The sequence below is a fragment of the Chelonoidis abingdonii genome, chromosome 3 (assembly GCF_003597395.2).
Source record: "Chelonoidis abingdonii isolate Lonesome George chromosome 3, CheloAbing_2.0, whole genome shotgun sequence".
In the NCBI taxonomy this organism is placed as follows: Eukaryota; Metazoa; Chordata; order Testudines; family Testudinidae; genus Chelonoidis; species Chelonoidis abingdonii.
The window spans coordinates 149027736-149045239 of record NC_133771.1 but is presented as its reverse complement, the minus strand read 5'-3'; the positions used below and the strand labels follow the sequence as shown (position 1 = coordinate 149045239).

The 17504-nt window shown below is 40.8% G+C and overlaps 1 protein-coding gene across 2 annotated transcripts in view; it reads right to left on the bottom strand.

The window, feature by feature from the left end:
• Positions 1 to 17504, bottom strand: part of PRKD3 (protein kinase D3) — an 89495-nt gene that overhangs the window by 40160 nt on the left and 31831 nt on the right. For both annotated transcript variants that reach the window (XM_032805169.2, XM_032805168.2), the window contains one exon: positions 1755 to 1893. In XM_032805169.2, the coding sequence (XP_032661060.1) occupies positions 1755 to 1893 (139 nt within the window). The remainder of the gene's footprint in view (positions 1 to 1754; positions 1894 to 17504) is intronic.

The window sequence follows — 17504 nt, the reverse complement described above, 5'->3', positions numbered from 1 at the left end:
TCCCATACATTTGGAGGATTTCTCATACACACTCATGCACAGTTTTTAGCCAAACTTTCTAATCTGTTGGTATCTGTAAGATAATAGAATCATGAATACCAAACAGCACTAACTACTGAAGAATACTTAGCGCTGACAAACTTGGATAGTGGGGGGTGGCGCATATGGAGCTACAAAATTCATGAGTGAAGAAAACCCAACAGATTAAGTATCGTTTAATTTTATTAAAACATTTGATAGGGTGCCTCACAAAACATTACTTAAAAGATAATTCAGAATAACTTGGAACAATATTAGGTGAATAGAGAACTGGCAGGACTGTAATCAAAGGATAACGCTAAACCAGGCTACCAAGGTGACAACTCAAATTTTACTGTCTTCTGAAGTACTCTGCCAACAAGAGACAAGAAAGAAAACTGGGTTACCATTTTGCACTTTCAGTCATTAGAGTATCAGAGGGGTAGCCGTGTTAGTCTAGATCTGTAAAAGCAGCAAAGAGTCCTGTGGCACCACTGTGCTACAACACCTGGTTCAAGGAAACTGCCTTTCCAGTTTTGCTTGAGACAAGTCCAGGAGAACAGTGACCAATGCAATTCCTATTTCCCTGGATGGATCTAACTCCTGTCTCAGAAACTAGGCAAGAAATTCCTCTCAGTATTCAAGGTGGCATTCTGGGCCTCAGTTATCATACCCCTGCTTTCTATTTCCCCTGGGTTACTGATATATGTCAAAGTGTTGGCTCTAAAGCCCAGGGAGGAGAGCAGGTTTCAGAGCCTGAGCCACAACGTCTACAATGCTGCTTTTAGCACTATAGTGAGAGTCCTGCAGGCCATAATCTGTAGACCCGGGCTCCAAGACTCACTGCACAGATTTTAAAATGCAGAATAGACATACTCTGTTAGGTTTCCATTTCCAACTTTGCCAACAGTCCATGGATGTTTCTCCATTTATTTCAATAGGCTTTGAATCAGATCCATAAAGACCAACACCACAAAGATTCTGAAAAATGCAATGGGTTCTTTAAAAACCACCACCTTTGTTTTCTGCATCATCTACAAGTTCGGGGGTTCTCAAACTGGGGGTCATGAGGTTATTACACAGGGGGTCATAAGCTGTCAGCCTCCACCCCAACCCCACTTTGACTCCAGCATTTATAATGGTGTTAAATATATTTAAAAGTGTTCTTAATTTATAAGGGGGTGGGGGTCACACATGGAGGCTTGCTATGTGAAATGGGTCACCAGTACAAAAGTTTGAGAACCACTGTACGAGATGGTTCACTCAAGTAACACAATGTCTCATAACACCACATCCTGACAGGTAATGATTCAGAAGACTCATCTACATTAGCACACTTTTTTGCTGTAATCCACCACTAATGGAAATTGTAAATGGAAAGGGTGTAGACCTAGGTATAAACAACATCGGTGCTGGGGGAAAAGGGGTGGTGGAAGGAAACCACACCTGAGTTCTATCTATACTTTAGCTTCCACAGTTAATACCAGAGTTTGAGGATTAAGACCACAAAGTTTGTTAGTGCAGATGCAGTCACAGGGAAGACAAATTCACTGAATCACAAATACCATTTCAGAGAACACGTTGGATTTCTTTGGAAATCTGCCTCAAAGCCTGCTCAGCCACATAGCTTCAAGACCCACAGCCCATAGTTATAGTGTTGCAGACAGTGTACTGAAATAGTGTGACTGTTTTATTCAGTAAGAAGAATGGCTTCATTACAACTACAAAGGACTTACCAGAAAGCACAACCTCAACAAGATCTCCTTCATGTATCTCTTCTGCTGATGTAATCCTCTGCAAAATATTTTCCGAGTTCAGGTCATGGCGAAAGAGGAGAATTTTGTCATACATGCCAAAGAAACCACACTCTGGGAACTGCAACAAAAAAGACTCAAAATTAGCACATGCCATAGTTTGCTAAATCCCATAAACTGAATATTTTCTATATGACTACAGAACTTTTGTGTGCTGCAAGCATTCCACTAGAGCACCATGATGCAGTTAATACCTCAACTTCTGAAAAATAAGTTAATCGGACTTGAAATACAGCACAGGCTAAAAAAAGGCAGAAATTAAATACGTATATTAAAATGAAAACTTCCTAAAACTACACTAAAGAGGTTTTTAGCCATGTTTTCTTGCTATCATTGATGCTGATACACTGGTGAAGAATTACAGGTCTGAATTTTGCCAGATGCAGTCAACAATTCTAGAACAAATTTGATCCATTTAAAGGAAAATAAGATTTGAAAATTCAACATGCAATCTGAAAGCCAAGCTTTGCTCTAACTCAACATCACCACCAGTAATCCTAATCCAGCAGAGGTGCTATTTAAGTATGTACCTTTCTAAACATTCACCTCCAGATAAAAGATTATATAACTAGAACTTAGTTAACACTTCTGTTGATATGTGAGACAGAGAAGAATCCAACTCAGTGTCCTACAACTCTTTAGATTCGCAGGCATAAAAAGAGTAAAATCTTATTTTTGTCAAAGACAGCAGATAGGACTCTGAATACACACAGGGAGCAAATATGCTTACAACATTGTCATTTTTCTGACCATATCTTACTTGACTCCATGTTTGCCCATTTTCCAAGAGTACTGTGACCAATTGTTGGCAGTAGGAAAGAAGAGTTTTGTTTTCTTTGGACCGTGTACATCAATATAGTAGTTCACACTGGAAAAGAAGAACCCAAATGGGTCCTGGAGAGCAGTGAAAACCTATCATCCCAGCCTCCCCCATCCTTGCATCCAAACAGTTTGTACTCAGAGGTTGGGTGAAAAGGAATATACAAAAGCAGTTTCTAGAAGGGAGGAAGGAGAACATAGGAGAGACATATCATAGTATACAACAAGGGACAAAAAATTTGTAATTAAAAAGTGAAGTTTAGATTACAATTTCTTCACATACCCAGTAAACACAGAATATACACATTAAATATTCATGGTACCACATTACTTAAGTACTATACAGCATATAATTTTCTTTAACCAAGGGAACTGATGGTGAATTTCTGCCAGGGAATTTGTACAGATTCAATGATTGTGTCCATTGTTTCTGTATTTTCTTCTTTTGTATGTTATTTGAAAAGAAATGGGCTTGGATTGTAACTAGATTTTGAGATTTGAAAACCATTCTAATGCTTCTCGGGTAGCCACCGCGTTCCCCCTTGTGCCACCACTGCAAATACGAATGGGTCAGTTGTCTGATGCATCGCATTGTTTGTAGCTAACCAGTCACAATATGGCGATTCTTTGATTTTCCATTTGTGATGGAGATATCCACACCCCCTGAGCACTGTCCAAACACGGCTGAGTGCAGTCCACTGCCTGTGGGGAATGTTAGGACGTCTTTCGCTGGATCTTCAGTCAGGTCTTCAGAATATCACACAAGCGGCCCAAGATTCAAGCCAGCAAGTTCTTGCGTCCTTTCCATTGGCCTGTAGCATTGACACACAGATCCAGAAAGGCTTCCTGGATTTGAATGGGGAAAGTAGCAACGAAATGAGGTCTTAGTGTATCAGCAGATCCAGAGTGGCCAGGATCCTCTTGTACTCCTGGACCCCACCAATGTCTCACCTGATGTTGGCTGGCACAGTGTCCACCAAAACTGGTAACCACAGTATTGGCATTAATTTGAGAGAGCTGCTAACAATTGTGAGGATATCACTGATTTCAGTGTCAATGAGATTGGTGTGGGAGCTCTTTTACCAAACTGGCATACAACACCTCCACCATTGACAAGACCAGGGCTTGTACTGACATTCGAAGCATGCTTGCACATCCCCAGGATATGCTTGTGAGCTTCTTGATGATATTAACCCTTGTCTTTATCTTCTTTTTGGTGTTGTCAACATGTTGGTGACAGCTTGGCATCTGATCAAGGGTAACTCCAAAGTACTCAGGATTGTGGTCATGGAGTAGAGGCAGACCACGGAAGTCCACTTTCCTTGGCACTTCAGCCTCATGGTTATTCAAATGGAAGGCAGAGACAGGTGTTTTCAAAGTGTTGGGTTTCAGTTGCCAAGCTCTGAAATACTTCTCAAAGGTCCAGAGGTAGTTGTTCATGACCTTTTCTGTGGCCTTCAAAGCTGATGCTTGCATTGTTTGCACAGTGTCATCTGCATAGATGAATTTACGGTACGATGTGACCAGAATGTTGCTGGTACAGAGAGAACAGTGCAGGCACTAAAATGGATCCATGCGGGCGGCTATTGTTCAATCTCCACGATGTGTTGGCAGATTCACCAAGGTGTACAGTGATTTTTCTGTTACTCAGCATCTCAGTGATAAGTCTGATTGTTGATTAGCACCAAAAAGCTAATTAGTTCAGCAGGAGACTTCTGCGCCATACAGTATCTTATGCAGAAAGTCAATGAATGCTGCCACTGTTTTTAATTTTCACTGGTAGTCGGATTTTATGTAGCTGGTTAAGGCCAGTACTAAGTCACAGCAGTTGCAACTAGTTCTAAATCTGGCCTACTCTTTGGGGACCAGTAGCTCCAGTATCAGCTACAACCTTTGAAGTAGGAGCCGCGCCAGTTTATAGCAACTGCTAAGGAGGGAGATGAGCCAGTATCTTTGGGGAATCAGGGGCCTCCTTTCCAGGCTTCAAAATGGCTGTGATCTTATTTCCTTACCAACTGGTAAGGAAATAATTTCCTTCCTTATGCCAGTATTTCTTCAGCAACACTGATGTGACCATCTTTATTTTACTGGGCATGCCATCCATGTTTACTTTGGATGACCATTGTGTATAAGACTCAGGAGTCACCAGTTTTCCAGCAGTTAACAGTGCATAGCACTCAGAATGTACTTGAGCGGTCACGAAAATAGGCAGCTCTTCTTGTTCAGTGCCAGTGGGTATCACACACACACATCAGGAAGAAAAGAAAAGACAGCTTGATGGATACTGTGGCACATTTCATCTACAGACACTGGCTGAGATTATCCATCTCACGTTCCCAGTCATTGTGAAGCTGATTCATTGTCTTCCGAAGACAAAGCAGGCTGTTTGGATCAGGCAGGAAGAATATTCTCATATGTTCCACACACAAGTTTGTTACTCTTTTCTTCAGTTGTATTCTGGAAAGAGGTTATGGCAGCATAACCATGTTCTCAAAAGCAGAGCATTGTAAACCATCAAACATGAGCTGATAGAGAACAAAATTCCATCACTGTCATGCGATATTACCTACATCTCCCCACTTATTTGCTAAGTAAGCAATCTCCAGCATTTATTGCTGACTTCACTGTCTATCCAAGCAGAATCATCCAAAGATGAATCTTGGTAACTGGCATTTGTCCATGAATTATCAGAAAGTAGTATTTTTCCATCAAGCTCCCAAAGGTCTGTGTTGGGGGAGGAGAAAAAGAGGGCGGGAATGTCTGTACAGCCATAGTCTGTGCCTGAATCATAAGAAGAGATTTTGTAACACACACACTGATGCGTTGTAAAAGTAATATTTCCCATGTTTGGTTAACCAAACTCCCACCTCTTCCTCACCATTTCAGACTAGATACTAGAGATCAGTAATAGCATGCTAGGGTGTTTTAAGTCACTTTTACTCAAAATATTAGGATTTTATAATTGGCCTTCTAGACTTGGTTCTTAATGTCTTGGTTACTGTTCATTTTCGGGTGGTTTTCTATTGGCAAAGCCAGCTTCTCCAGGGTGACCTCATCTGCACTTTCTTGGCCTCAGAATGTAAGCGTATTTTGGCTTCCAGTGTACTTTGGTACTGCTCCAGCTCACTACAGCTGGCTGTGAGGGAAAATAGGATATGGAGTAATGAATTAAAAGAGAAAACATAGTGTGAAGAATTAAGAGAACTGCATTAAGCAGAGCATACATAATATGGCCTTAAATGCTGCAAATAAGAGTAATACACAATACACCTCTACCCCAATATAACGCTGTCCTTGGGAGCCAAAAAATCTTACCGTGTTATAGGTGAAAACGCGTTATATCGAACTTGCTTTGATTCACTGGAGTGTGCAGCCCCCCGCCCCCCCAGCACTGCTTTACCATGTTATATCCAAATTTGTGTTATATCAGGGTAGATGTGTACCTCCAATTTTAAGATCTGTACTCAAAATTTTAACTTCTCCAGTGTCTGTCTCTCTCTCAGGACTGCCTCTTTGCCATCCTTCCAGAAAGCTGCTATCAACCACATCAGTGATAAATTCTTCCTTCTCGATGAAGCAATGCTACACCATGGCAGGTGGACATCTGAAGATTCAGTTACTAATAGTGATGTCTCATAGATGTGGTGTTCTAACACCCTTAAACTATTACTTGTCTCCTTGTAAGCCATAGTCAGCAGAGAATCTGATGATTCAGAGGGATGCCTATTTGTGCTTATTGTGTTCAGCAGAACATTAGAGGATATCCACTAAGACAGTGGTTCCCAAACTTTAACAACCCATGAACCCCTTTCAGGAAAATATCAAATCTCACGTACCCCCGCCTAAAAATGAATATTTCCAGGGATTTTCTCCCTTATCGGACCATAAATTATAGAAGCAGTAATCTTGGAAATAATTTGGGTTTTTTACAACACTATTACACATTATTTATTATTACATTATTAATTTGATTACATTATGAAAATGGCAACACTCTTCCAAGATTTCACCTCTGTAGCTCATATCACTTTGATTACGCTTCCTACATGTTTCTTCAACGAGTACCAGACATGAAACAGCATGAAGGTATTTAAGCCAACTCAAATAAAGAATTCCTCCCACAAGCATTCAGGTCTTGAGCAGTCCAGGCAAACAACGCACAACAACAAAGCTTAAACTTGTTCTTCATAATTTTAAAAACAACACTAGCAACCTATTTAATTTTAGAAACAGCAAAAAATATCCACCTTCCTTTCCATTTCTTATACAGAGTCTTGAAGTTTAAATCTCCTGAGTGTGATGGATGCACTTGTTTTGATCTGCATAGTTCTTGGAAGTCCGGAACCATCGGAGAAAGATAAAGTCTCAGGTCTGGTTCAGCATTGAGTCTGCTTCTGTATTTGGTTTTCAGATGTGCATACAAGGAAAATACTTTCTTGCATAAGTATATTGTTGAAAACGGTAACAAAACTATCCTAACTTTTTCTGCCACCTTAAACTCAGCCAAAAGTTGATCAATGACAGATTTCTGAAACTCCTTTTCAGTTCATAATCACAGGAGATCTCAATCAATTTCTCTTTTTCCTCAGTGCTCAATATCTGCGTTGAGAAAGCGGTATCATCAAAGGGATTGCAAATACAGTTAGCACCACCTGACACAGCTGGAAAGTATTGCCTGAACGTTGCGCAAAGTCCTTTTAGGTGTGCAGTTATATTGGTTTTAGTGTACTGATCCAAACAAAGGTTATGTTCCGCCAGGAAGTTATGGTCACGGGGCTCAGGCTGCCACGCCCCCGCGCCCAGGGTCCCTAGGGATGTCTCTGTCTGCTATTATGGAATTTTTTCTGAGACTCCTTGACACATTTTGCAAACCCCCAAGGGTTCGCAAACCCCAGTTTGGGAAACACTGCTCTAAGAGAAAACCACATGTAATATACATTGTATATATGTGTGTGCGGGTGGGGGGTGGTATATACACACACACACCCCAATACCTATATATACACATACCTAAACACAAAAAAGGGTGATATATTACATTTACTGCCTTCTTAACCTGTACTCACCCTCTGAGCCTCAAACAGCATCCACTGAAAACCAGGGCTAGCTCTAAGATTTTTGCTGCCCCAAGCCAAAAAAATCCCCCAAAAAACCAACTTCCGAGAGCACAACTGCTGAAGGAAAAAAAAGGGGGGAGGGGTTAGGGGGTGGCTGGAATGCCGCCCCTAGAATTGTGCCACCCCAAGCACATGCTTGGTTTGCTTGTGCCTAGAGCCAGTCCTGCTGAAAACAAAATGCAACTACATGCAAAAAGTGTTTCCATCTTTTTTCTCTCAAAAAAAAAAAAAAAAAAAAAAAAAATTCTATTGGCTTGATTTCCATGATGTACAATACTCAGTCACAGGCCAGTAACTAATTTGAAGCTTGATATCTTACAGAATATCAGTGCAGAAATGGAAGGTTTTTATGCCATTAGAAAGAATTAAATGATCTGCCCATCCAAAGGTATTAGATTTCTGCATTTAGCCATAGCAGAATTCTAAGTATCAGATATTATGGCATTATGTACAGAAGAGTAATTTTATCTTATTTAAAGATTTGTGAAATGTATTTATAATTAATTTCTCTCTCTGAAGCCTCACTTGCTGAAATCATTATACTAACAAAATCTAACTTTAGAGGCAGAAGGGTTACAAAATATAGCTTCAGTAAAAATATTTGAAGACTCAAACATAATAAAATAGCTTTTGTTTACAAGGTATGGCATGTAAGGATACATGATGGTTTAATATGGTATGACAGTTATAACATTTGGGATGTCTGGAAAATTCACAACCTCATCACTCAAGAGCAATGCAGCTATTAGAAACTCAGAATAAAATCTTTTTTTACCATACCATGTTTTATATGATATTTTTATTGCAATGTATTTTAACATTTTGTTCAAGTCCCCATCACCATAATTATTAGATTGCATAGCAAAGTCCCAGGTTGCTTTTATAGAGTGTTCAGCTCTTGCGTTATAAGAAGCTTTGCTAAGAGTAGGTATCTTTAATTTGGGGGAGAGAGATGTGCCTGTAAACATTATTTTGATTATGGAGGAAAACTTTACCAAAGAGGAAGATATTGCAGCTTGACCTCAAGGGGGTCAAACTCTAAATTTATCATCTCTACTAAAAATTCATTCCACCACTGGATCCCAACCGAGAATGCCTTATCTCTGGCTCTCATATATTTAATATAACTACCAATAATGTTTCAATTGAAGGAAACAGGTTCTCTCTCATCTTTGGTGGAACTCATCCCCTTCTCTGACTATTACTAAACCATCTCTACCAGAAGACTTATCCCTGACACAAAAGTAAATACTTTTGCCTTTAGAAAGCAACACATTGCACTATATGCCAAATATATTAAATGTTACATACCTTTGTGAGGGGGGGCATCTCAGAACCTCTGATAAAGACTATTAACTCATTTAAAATTACTCAGTTTGTGACCTGCTTAAAAAAATTGCCTATGTCACTTGTATAATCAGCCTGGACCAGATATTTTAGTTAATATAAATAAAGCATAGCTCATAGGAACCCAGGGATCCTACAGATTTTTAACAGCTTGTAGCATATTACCTTCAACATAAGCAGCACTTACCCTTCCAGCAGACTGCTTCAAGTTTTCATGACCGAGAAAAGCCAGTCTAGAAATATCTTTTTTTTTTTTTTTTGGGGGGGGGGGGGAGGAGACACGATACAAGAGTTTTCTACTGATCATAGAAGAGATTTTAAAGCACTTTAAAATTCAGATCTGATCCATTGAGGGGGGGAGGGATTTTCTTTAATGTTAGCTTTTTCTGTAAAAATCTACTTTGTACTACACCACATCAACGTCAAACTCTGCCAGCAAAGCCAATACAGTCTACTCAAATTGCAGTAACCAGCTGCTAGTGGTTTCAGCATTTTATTCTGTTCCAAAGCCCCAAGTGCATGTGTGAGTTTAAAATGTAACAAATATAAAAGAGGAAAGACAGACTCTCTCTACACTAGTGTTCTCAACCTGTGGCCAATCAGCACACATCTGTGGCCCTTGTGACATCCTCAGGGCCATAACTAGGGTACGACGGGAGGGGCACCTGCCCTGGGAGCAGAGCCCGGGGGGGGGGGGTTGCAAAAATGGTACAGCACAGGATCGGACCCCTCCCCAAGCAGGATAGGCGAGCGGCATCGCCCTCACAACCTCTCGCAAGATCGGGCCCTGCAGCAACAAGAGCGGTGCTTCAGCACCCCCACAACATGCAGCATCACAGTCCAATGACCCCAGCTGGAACAGGCTACTTGGCACTAGGATCACTAGCAGCAGTGGGCAGAGCTGTCATAACAATATACTAAAACCCTTTTATTATTAATTATCAAAATAATTTTATATTATTAATGTAACCAAATTTTCTTTTTTCCAGTGGGGTTCCACCTCTGCTTTGCCCTGAGGTGCCCTGTCTGCACTCCGCCTCTTCCCACCCAAACTGTGCCCCTCCTCAAGGCCTCTGCCACCTCTCACTGCTGGTCTCTGCCCTTCCCAGGCCGCCAACGGCTGTTTGGCATGTGCCCCGATTAGCTGATCAACAGTGCTGCTAACACTATGGCTGATGGGAGCTGAGCATCCACATTTTTTTTCTCACCCCGGAATCGGTGCCTTTGCAGGTAGTATATATATTATGTGGATGTGGCCCACATAATATTAGAGAGTTGCATATGAGGCCCATAATGGTAAATAGGTTGAAAACTACTACTCTACCACCAAAACACAAAGAGGACGTATTTACACAGAGAAGGTGATGTGGCTCGTGCATTCATACTTTTGCTTTCAAAATGATTTATATGCACAGAGAGAGTTTGTTATGAGTTAGAGAACACTCTGAATTGTAGCTCAATCCTATTAAAGTTCATGTATAATTACAATTTTAATAGACTCATGACTCGTAGGTCAGAAGGACCAATATGATCATCTAGTCTGACCTCCTGCACAAAGCAGGCCACAGACCCTACCATACACTATTTATAACAACCCCTAACCATGACTGAGTTATGAAGTCCTCAAATTGTGGTTTGAAGACCTCAAGCTGCAGAGAATCCACCAGCAAGTGACCCATGCCCCACGCTGCAGAGGAAGGCGAAAAAACCTCCAGGGCCCTGCCAATCCGCCCTGGAGGAAATTCCTTTCCCGACCCCATTATGGCGATCAGCTAAACCCTGAGCATGTGGGCAAGACTCACCACCACACCCAGGAAAGAATTTCTTGCAGTAATCAGATCCCATCCCAATCCAATCCCCATACCAGACCATTGAAGCAGACTTTATCTGCTGATATCCAAGATCAATATGCCCAAATTAAACTATCCCATTTCAATCTATCCCCTCCATATTAATTATCAACTTAGTCTTAAGCCAGATTAGGTCTTTTGCCCCACTACTTCCTTGGAAGGCTGTTCCAAACTTCACTCCTCTAATGGTTAGAAACCTCATTAATTTCATAGTCTACTTCCTAATATCCAGTTTGTACTCATTTGTCCTTGTGCCCTACATTAGTACGTAAGCTTAATAATTCCTCTCCCTCCCTAACATTATCCCCCTGTATATTTAATTAGAGAAGCATATCCCCTGCAGCCTTCTTTTGGCTAGGCTTAAACAAGCCGCTCTTATTGAGTAATCCTTTCATAAGGAGGTTTTCCATTCCTCGGATCATCCTAGTAGCCGTTCTGAACCTGTGCCAGTTTGAATTCATCTTTCTTTAAACATGGGACACCAGAATTGCACACAATATTCCAGGGGGGTTCACCAGTGCCTTATATAATGGTACTATACACCTCCTTATCCTGCTGGAAATACCTCGCCTTGATTGGCACCTAAAACCGCATTTGCTTTTCTTAACGGCATATCCGCATTGCGGCTCTAGACATCCTGCTTCTATCAACCAATACCCATAGGTCCTCTTCTCCTCTCTGTGCTTCCACTGATGCGTCCCACTGTAATCTAAAATTCTTATTATTAATCCCTAAGTCATTGACTTGCACTTTTCACTATTATATTTCATCCTTATTACTATTACTCCAGTTTAGAAGGCGGTCCAGATCTTCCTGTATAGTATCCCGGTCCTCCTCTGTGTTAGCAGTACCCCCCAGCTTTGTGTCTGGGGGGTATTGCTAACACAGCTTTGTGACTGTTACTCTTTTTGTCTATTAGTTAATTAAATCTTGAAAAATTACAAATTATTCAAAGTTATCATAAGCTAAATAATAACTTTATTATTCAAAGTTATCATAAGCTAAATTTTCAACTAGATAGTAATTCTCACCTCCACCTACCAGAAACAAAAAGAAATCAAGGGAGATACCACCTCCAAAATGAAAAGCTACACTGACAACTATTCTAAGTAAATGCTCACGGAAAATATCAACAGCTTAACAGAGAGGTAAGCCTTCCAATAATTGAATTTTACCGTATATGCTCTTATTTTTCATCCAGGCAGAACATTTCATCCAATGCTGAACGTGTTTGGAACAGTCTCTTAAATCAGAAGTTGTCTAACTGAGAAGGTGTCTTGGACAGTTTTCACTTTGCTGGATAACAGTAACAAGGAAATGATCCTTGTAAAATATTCTGACATTTTTGAGTTAGAGGGCTTATTTAAGTTCAACGCATTAGTTTTCTAAAATGAAAGAGCTGTTGATAAACTGTTTTGAGTGCAACTACCATATTTATATAAATATAAAAGACCAATCTTTAGTCTTTGTTAAACATACTTGTACTTTGGTCCATATTAAATCCCTTTACTTCCTTGTTATAGAAAAAAGAGCTTCCTCCCCAATAAAGTTGCTTATCAATTAAGCTGCAGCAATGACGACAAGTGAGATTCGGGGGATGTAGCACCCAAGAAGATACGAGACTGGAAGGCCAGGGCCAGGGAGAGAAAACAACAGAGATATATGTATCCCAAGCCAAGAAACATGTTTCTTCCTCACCCTCCCAAAGACATCAAACCAGGTCATAGGGGCACTGCTGGGGGAGATCAGATGGCCACTAAGTGCTGATTGCCCCACCTCCCCATAAGAGATGTGAACTGTTGGCCAGTCAGCTACTATTACTCCTCTCCCAGTGGCCCCCACCAACAACCAGGGCATTCAAATGATCTTCTGTAAGTCATCATATAACCTATGTGCCTCCATTTGTAAAAATGAGAATTAAATGTTCCTGCATCGTAGGGATATCAAGTTTCATTCACAAATGTTTATAAAGTGCTTTGTGAGCTGTAGACTGCAGGTACTTTAGTATTATTAATAATAAAAGTTGGTACATTAATGTCTAAATCAATTCTATGCATATGACGACTCCCAGTTGGCGCATACCAACTACACATTATAGAATAATTTACTTCAGCAACAGGGAGAAAGCCAGCATGCAGGCACTTGCTATCACGGTCACCTATGTCTGCCTGCAATGAGAAGTGAGAATTTTTATGGATGCAATGACGGTTCTACTAATCAAGGGAGACAACCATTGACAGAGAGCAAGGATTGACAGTCCTCTCTCAGGACAGATCATACAGAATCAACTATGCACCAGGGATCCACCAACAAGCAGTTTCTAAGGGGTTAGACTGCAGAAGTCATTTTCTATTTCTTTTTGTGAAGATTGTTCAGTTAATTTTTTCCTTGTTCTATGCTTTTAGGGCATGCGCACCAGAAATTTCCCCCCAGTTAACTAGAAATCATGTAGGAAGGTGAAAAATATGTTTGGTTATAAAGTTTAAGCTGTAACTAAACCTATTTAACCATCCTCATGTACAAGTCCTAGATTAAAACTCATTGTAGTACTTGTAAATCATTAAAAAAAATTATAAACACAAAGCAACTAGCTCACAGGAAAACTACAGTTAAGAGACTGTGCATGCCATGTGGAAATCCCCTTTGTAGCTGCAAATCGTAAAACATACCAGACTCTCTTTCCACATTCAGGAAAGTACTCTTTCCTTACTAAAAAACAGCTTTAAAAGTCTCTCACCATTAGGATCTAATTCCAAAGTGTCTGAAGCAAGGTGTAAGAATTACAGTATTGCTAAGAACTTTGAGACTTGTCTCTCAAACAAATGACATGCTCTACATGATAGATTAAATTAGTTTCTGAAAAGGAAAGCATTGATGGAAGATGTCTGTGTCAGATTGATGTATGCAAGTAAAATCAATTTAATGTAGGAGGCTACCTTGTGTGTTAGAAATGAAGACTATGTACTACAGGTAAGGCTGAGAGTCTTTCATGAAGGTCATAGTAGTCACAGATTCCATGACTTTCCGGGATCTCTGGGACTTCCAGAGCTGCAGTGGCTGACCCCAGGGCCTCCCCAGCAGCTACGGGGGCCCCGGAGCCAGCCGCACCAGCCACTGTTCGGGCAGCCCCAGGCAGCTGGTCCTGGGCGCTGACCCAAGCAGTGGTCTGGGAAGAGCAGTCCAGGAGGAGCAGCAGGGCCCCTGGGCCACCCCACATCTGCAACTGTATATGCTATACTGTTTCCCCCTCTTTAAAAAACTCACTTTTGATTTTAAGAACAGGCAATCATTTATTTTAGGGGAATACATTTTTCAACCTTTTGGCAATCTGCCTCTTGAGATACAGACCTCAGATAAGATACATAAGAATCCCACCACAAAATCTGTAGTGTATCTATATACATGCATAGGTCATAGCATCCTCACCTGAAGGCAATTTATTACAGACCTAACCTTCATTTTCTATAACTGGTTTTGAACCAAACAGTCATTCAAGAAACCAAGGCCTTGTCTGCATTATAATGCTCAATCGTTTTCGCTTCTGTTGATGCAAAAAAAGATTGAGTGCATCTACATTTGCCAACTTCAACTAGTGTAAGGTTTGCTATTGTGTCTACACTAGGGTTGCCTCAGAGTGATTACAACAACAGAGCTGTCATCTTTTACAGCTATCAAAAGGTAACTACCTCAGCTGGCTAACCTCTTTAAACCACCAGCTGAGAGTCTCCTTAGTGCCTCTCATCATACCTTCAGCATATTTAATATCTCCCCAATACCAGAGATAGCCCCCCCAGCCACACCACTCCAATACTAACTGCTCCGTCTTTGCCCCATCACACAGTCCAGCTTGCAGGTCCACATCTGGCAATCCTGCAGTGGAAATCCAGTTGAGGCTGCATACTCTGCCCCATCCCCAAGATCCATCACAGCATCCTCCTCCCACCTCCAGCTCTGGAATTCCTCAGCTAGAGAACTACTAGTTGTTTGCCAGCTACAAGCCCTGCTCTGATGAGCCACAGGTGTTTCGTCAGCATATCTGTAGTTGGCTGGGCTTCAGCAGAAGGAGTGGAGCTGGCAGCTTTACTCCTCACAGCCCTTCAGCTACCCTCTCCTACCTCACCCATTCCCTGTTGCATTTGTAGGGGCGGTGAGGAGCTCAGCTACCAGCTCCACACTTCTGCTGCCATCTCAGCTAACAAGCAGTATGTGGATCTCTGGCCAATGGTCTTACAGGCAAACAAGTAGGGGTTTTATATTCCAAAAAGTGTCTTTTAGAAAAGCAACTTAAAGCTAAACTTTGCATACATTCTTATTTTCAAGCAATATTATAAAAAACACCAGAAATTCTCCCTTTCGTAGTGCAGTAAGTAGTAAAGCTTTTCTGGTTTATCTTCCAGACAATTACATGAATAAATATCTGAGGGGAAACCATCAGACCCTTTTTCAATTTTTTATTTTTTTAGAGAGATTCACAAGATGAATTTAAATTTAAAACAAAATACAGATGAGTGGGTTTAAGAACAGTTTTTTATTTTTATTTATAAGAACAGTGACCCAGCCACTCCCAGTCTTCACTCGGGCCTAATTTGATGGTGTCAAGTTTACAAATTAATTCCAGTTCTGCAGTTTCTTGTTGAAGTCTGTTTTTGAAGTTTTTTTTATTTTTGTTGAAGAATGGCGACTTTTAAGTCTGTTATTCTTCAAAACAAACCTTCAAAAACAGAATTCAACAAGAAACTGCAAACTTGGAATTAATTTGCAAACTTGACACCATCAAATTAGGCCTGAGTAAAGACTGGGAGTGGCTGGGTCACTACAAAAACTAAATTTTCCCTCTGTTGATAGTCACACCTTCTTGTCAACTGTTGGGAATGGACAACATCCACCATGATTAAATTGGCCTCTTTACCACTAACCCCTCACTTGGTAAGGCAACTTCCATCTTTTCATGTGCTGTATATTTATACCTGATGACTGTATTTTTCACTCTATGCATCTGATGAAGTGGGTTGTAGCCCACGAAAGCTTACGCCCAAAGAAATTTTAGTCTCTCAGGTGCCACAAGGACCCCTTGTTGTTTTTACTGATATAGACTAACATGGCTACCCCTCTGAAACCTGTTACCAAACAATCTGCAGTTTTTCAATGTATAAAATTTAATCCCAGTATTATTAAATATCCTAAAAGCAAAATGGAGCCTGTTCTTAAGTATAACAGTTCCAGAAGAGCATCTAACAGGATATCACATGGGGGAAGTCTGCTTATACAACAGATTGTGCCTTGGTAAACTTACATTGACATCAGTGCAGTTACATCAGGAATTAACTTTGCCCTTTGTTCCGGCGGCACTTACTAACGTTTCAGGAAGCAATACTTCATTATCCACTTTATATAACAATATTACTAGAATTAAATTGAGGACCTTAAAGCAGTGTACAGCAACCAGTATTGCTGGAGTGAAAAAAACAACTGGGTTTTTCCCTCTATCTTGGCAATAATTGAAAATTATTCTGGTTCAAGTTCCAGAACTTACATTACACAATTCTGGACCAAAAACTCTTACACAAGGGACAAGGGAAGGCGGATACTGTTTTACAGTCCAATAGCTCATGACCCACCATAACTCATAACAAATGCTTATACCATTTGAAAGTTAATCCCAACTTCTTTCTAATATCACAAAACATCTGTAATCTTGTCAATTTTTATAATTAACTGAAGTCACATCGTTCCGATTACCATCTTGTGTCCTCAGCCAGCTACCCACCCCAATACTTAAAATCATGTCAGAATTCATGCCATTGTCTGGAAAACTAGACTTCAAAATCCAGTACTAGAGATATTTTCTCCACCCCCTGCCTTGCCATATAGACATTACTTCACTGGTGCTGCCACCTGGTACACCAGAAAGCCCAGCATGTGTCAATGCCTTGGCGCAAACACACACACATCTCCTCCCCCACACACCACTCCCCCCCGACCTGCATACATCCCTGTTTTGCTAACCTCTCTGCCTCATCTCTCCACCACTCTGGTCACTTCCTTGTACCCCAAATCTGACTCACTCCTCTAGCCTCCACACATTGAGACTCATGCCTCCTTATGCCACCAAAACCCTCTCTCACTCCCCACTAAAGCCTGCCTCCCTCATACCAGGGGCATGTGGAAAGCATAAACAGGTCAGTCAATGCTGCAAGCTGGTAGCCGGGCAGATATAAGTTGACTTTTTTTGAAACAGTGTAAAAATCAGATTTTATTTTGTTAATTTAAATTATAATCAGGTTTTTTCTTTAAAAATATATCATCGCTGATGATGCCACAGCACAAATGGTTGCTGAGCTCTGACTTTATCCTCACATACAATTATTTCAAATTTGGTGACAATATATACCTCCAGACCAGTGGCACTGCTATGGGCACCCGCATGGCCCCACAATATGCCAACATTTTTATGGCTGACCTGGAACAACGCTTCCTCACCTTTTGTCCACTCACACCCCTTCTCTACCTATGCTACATTGATGACATCTTCAGCATCT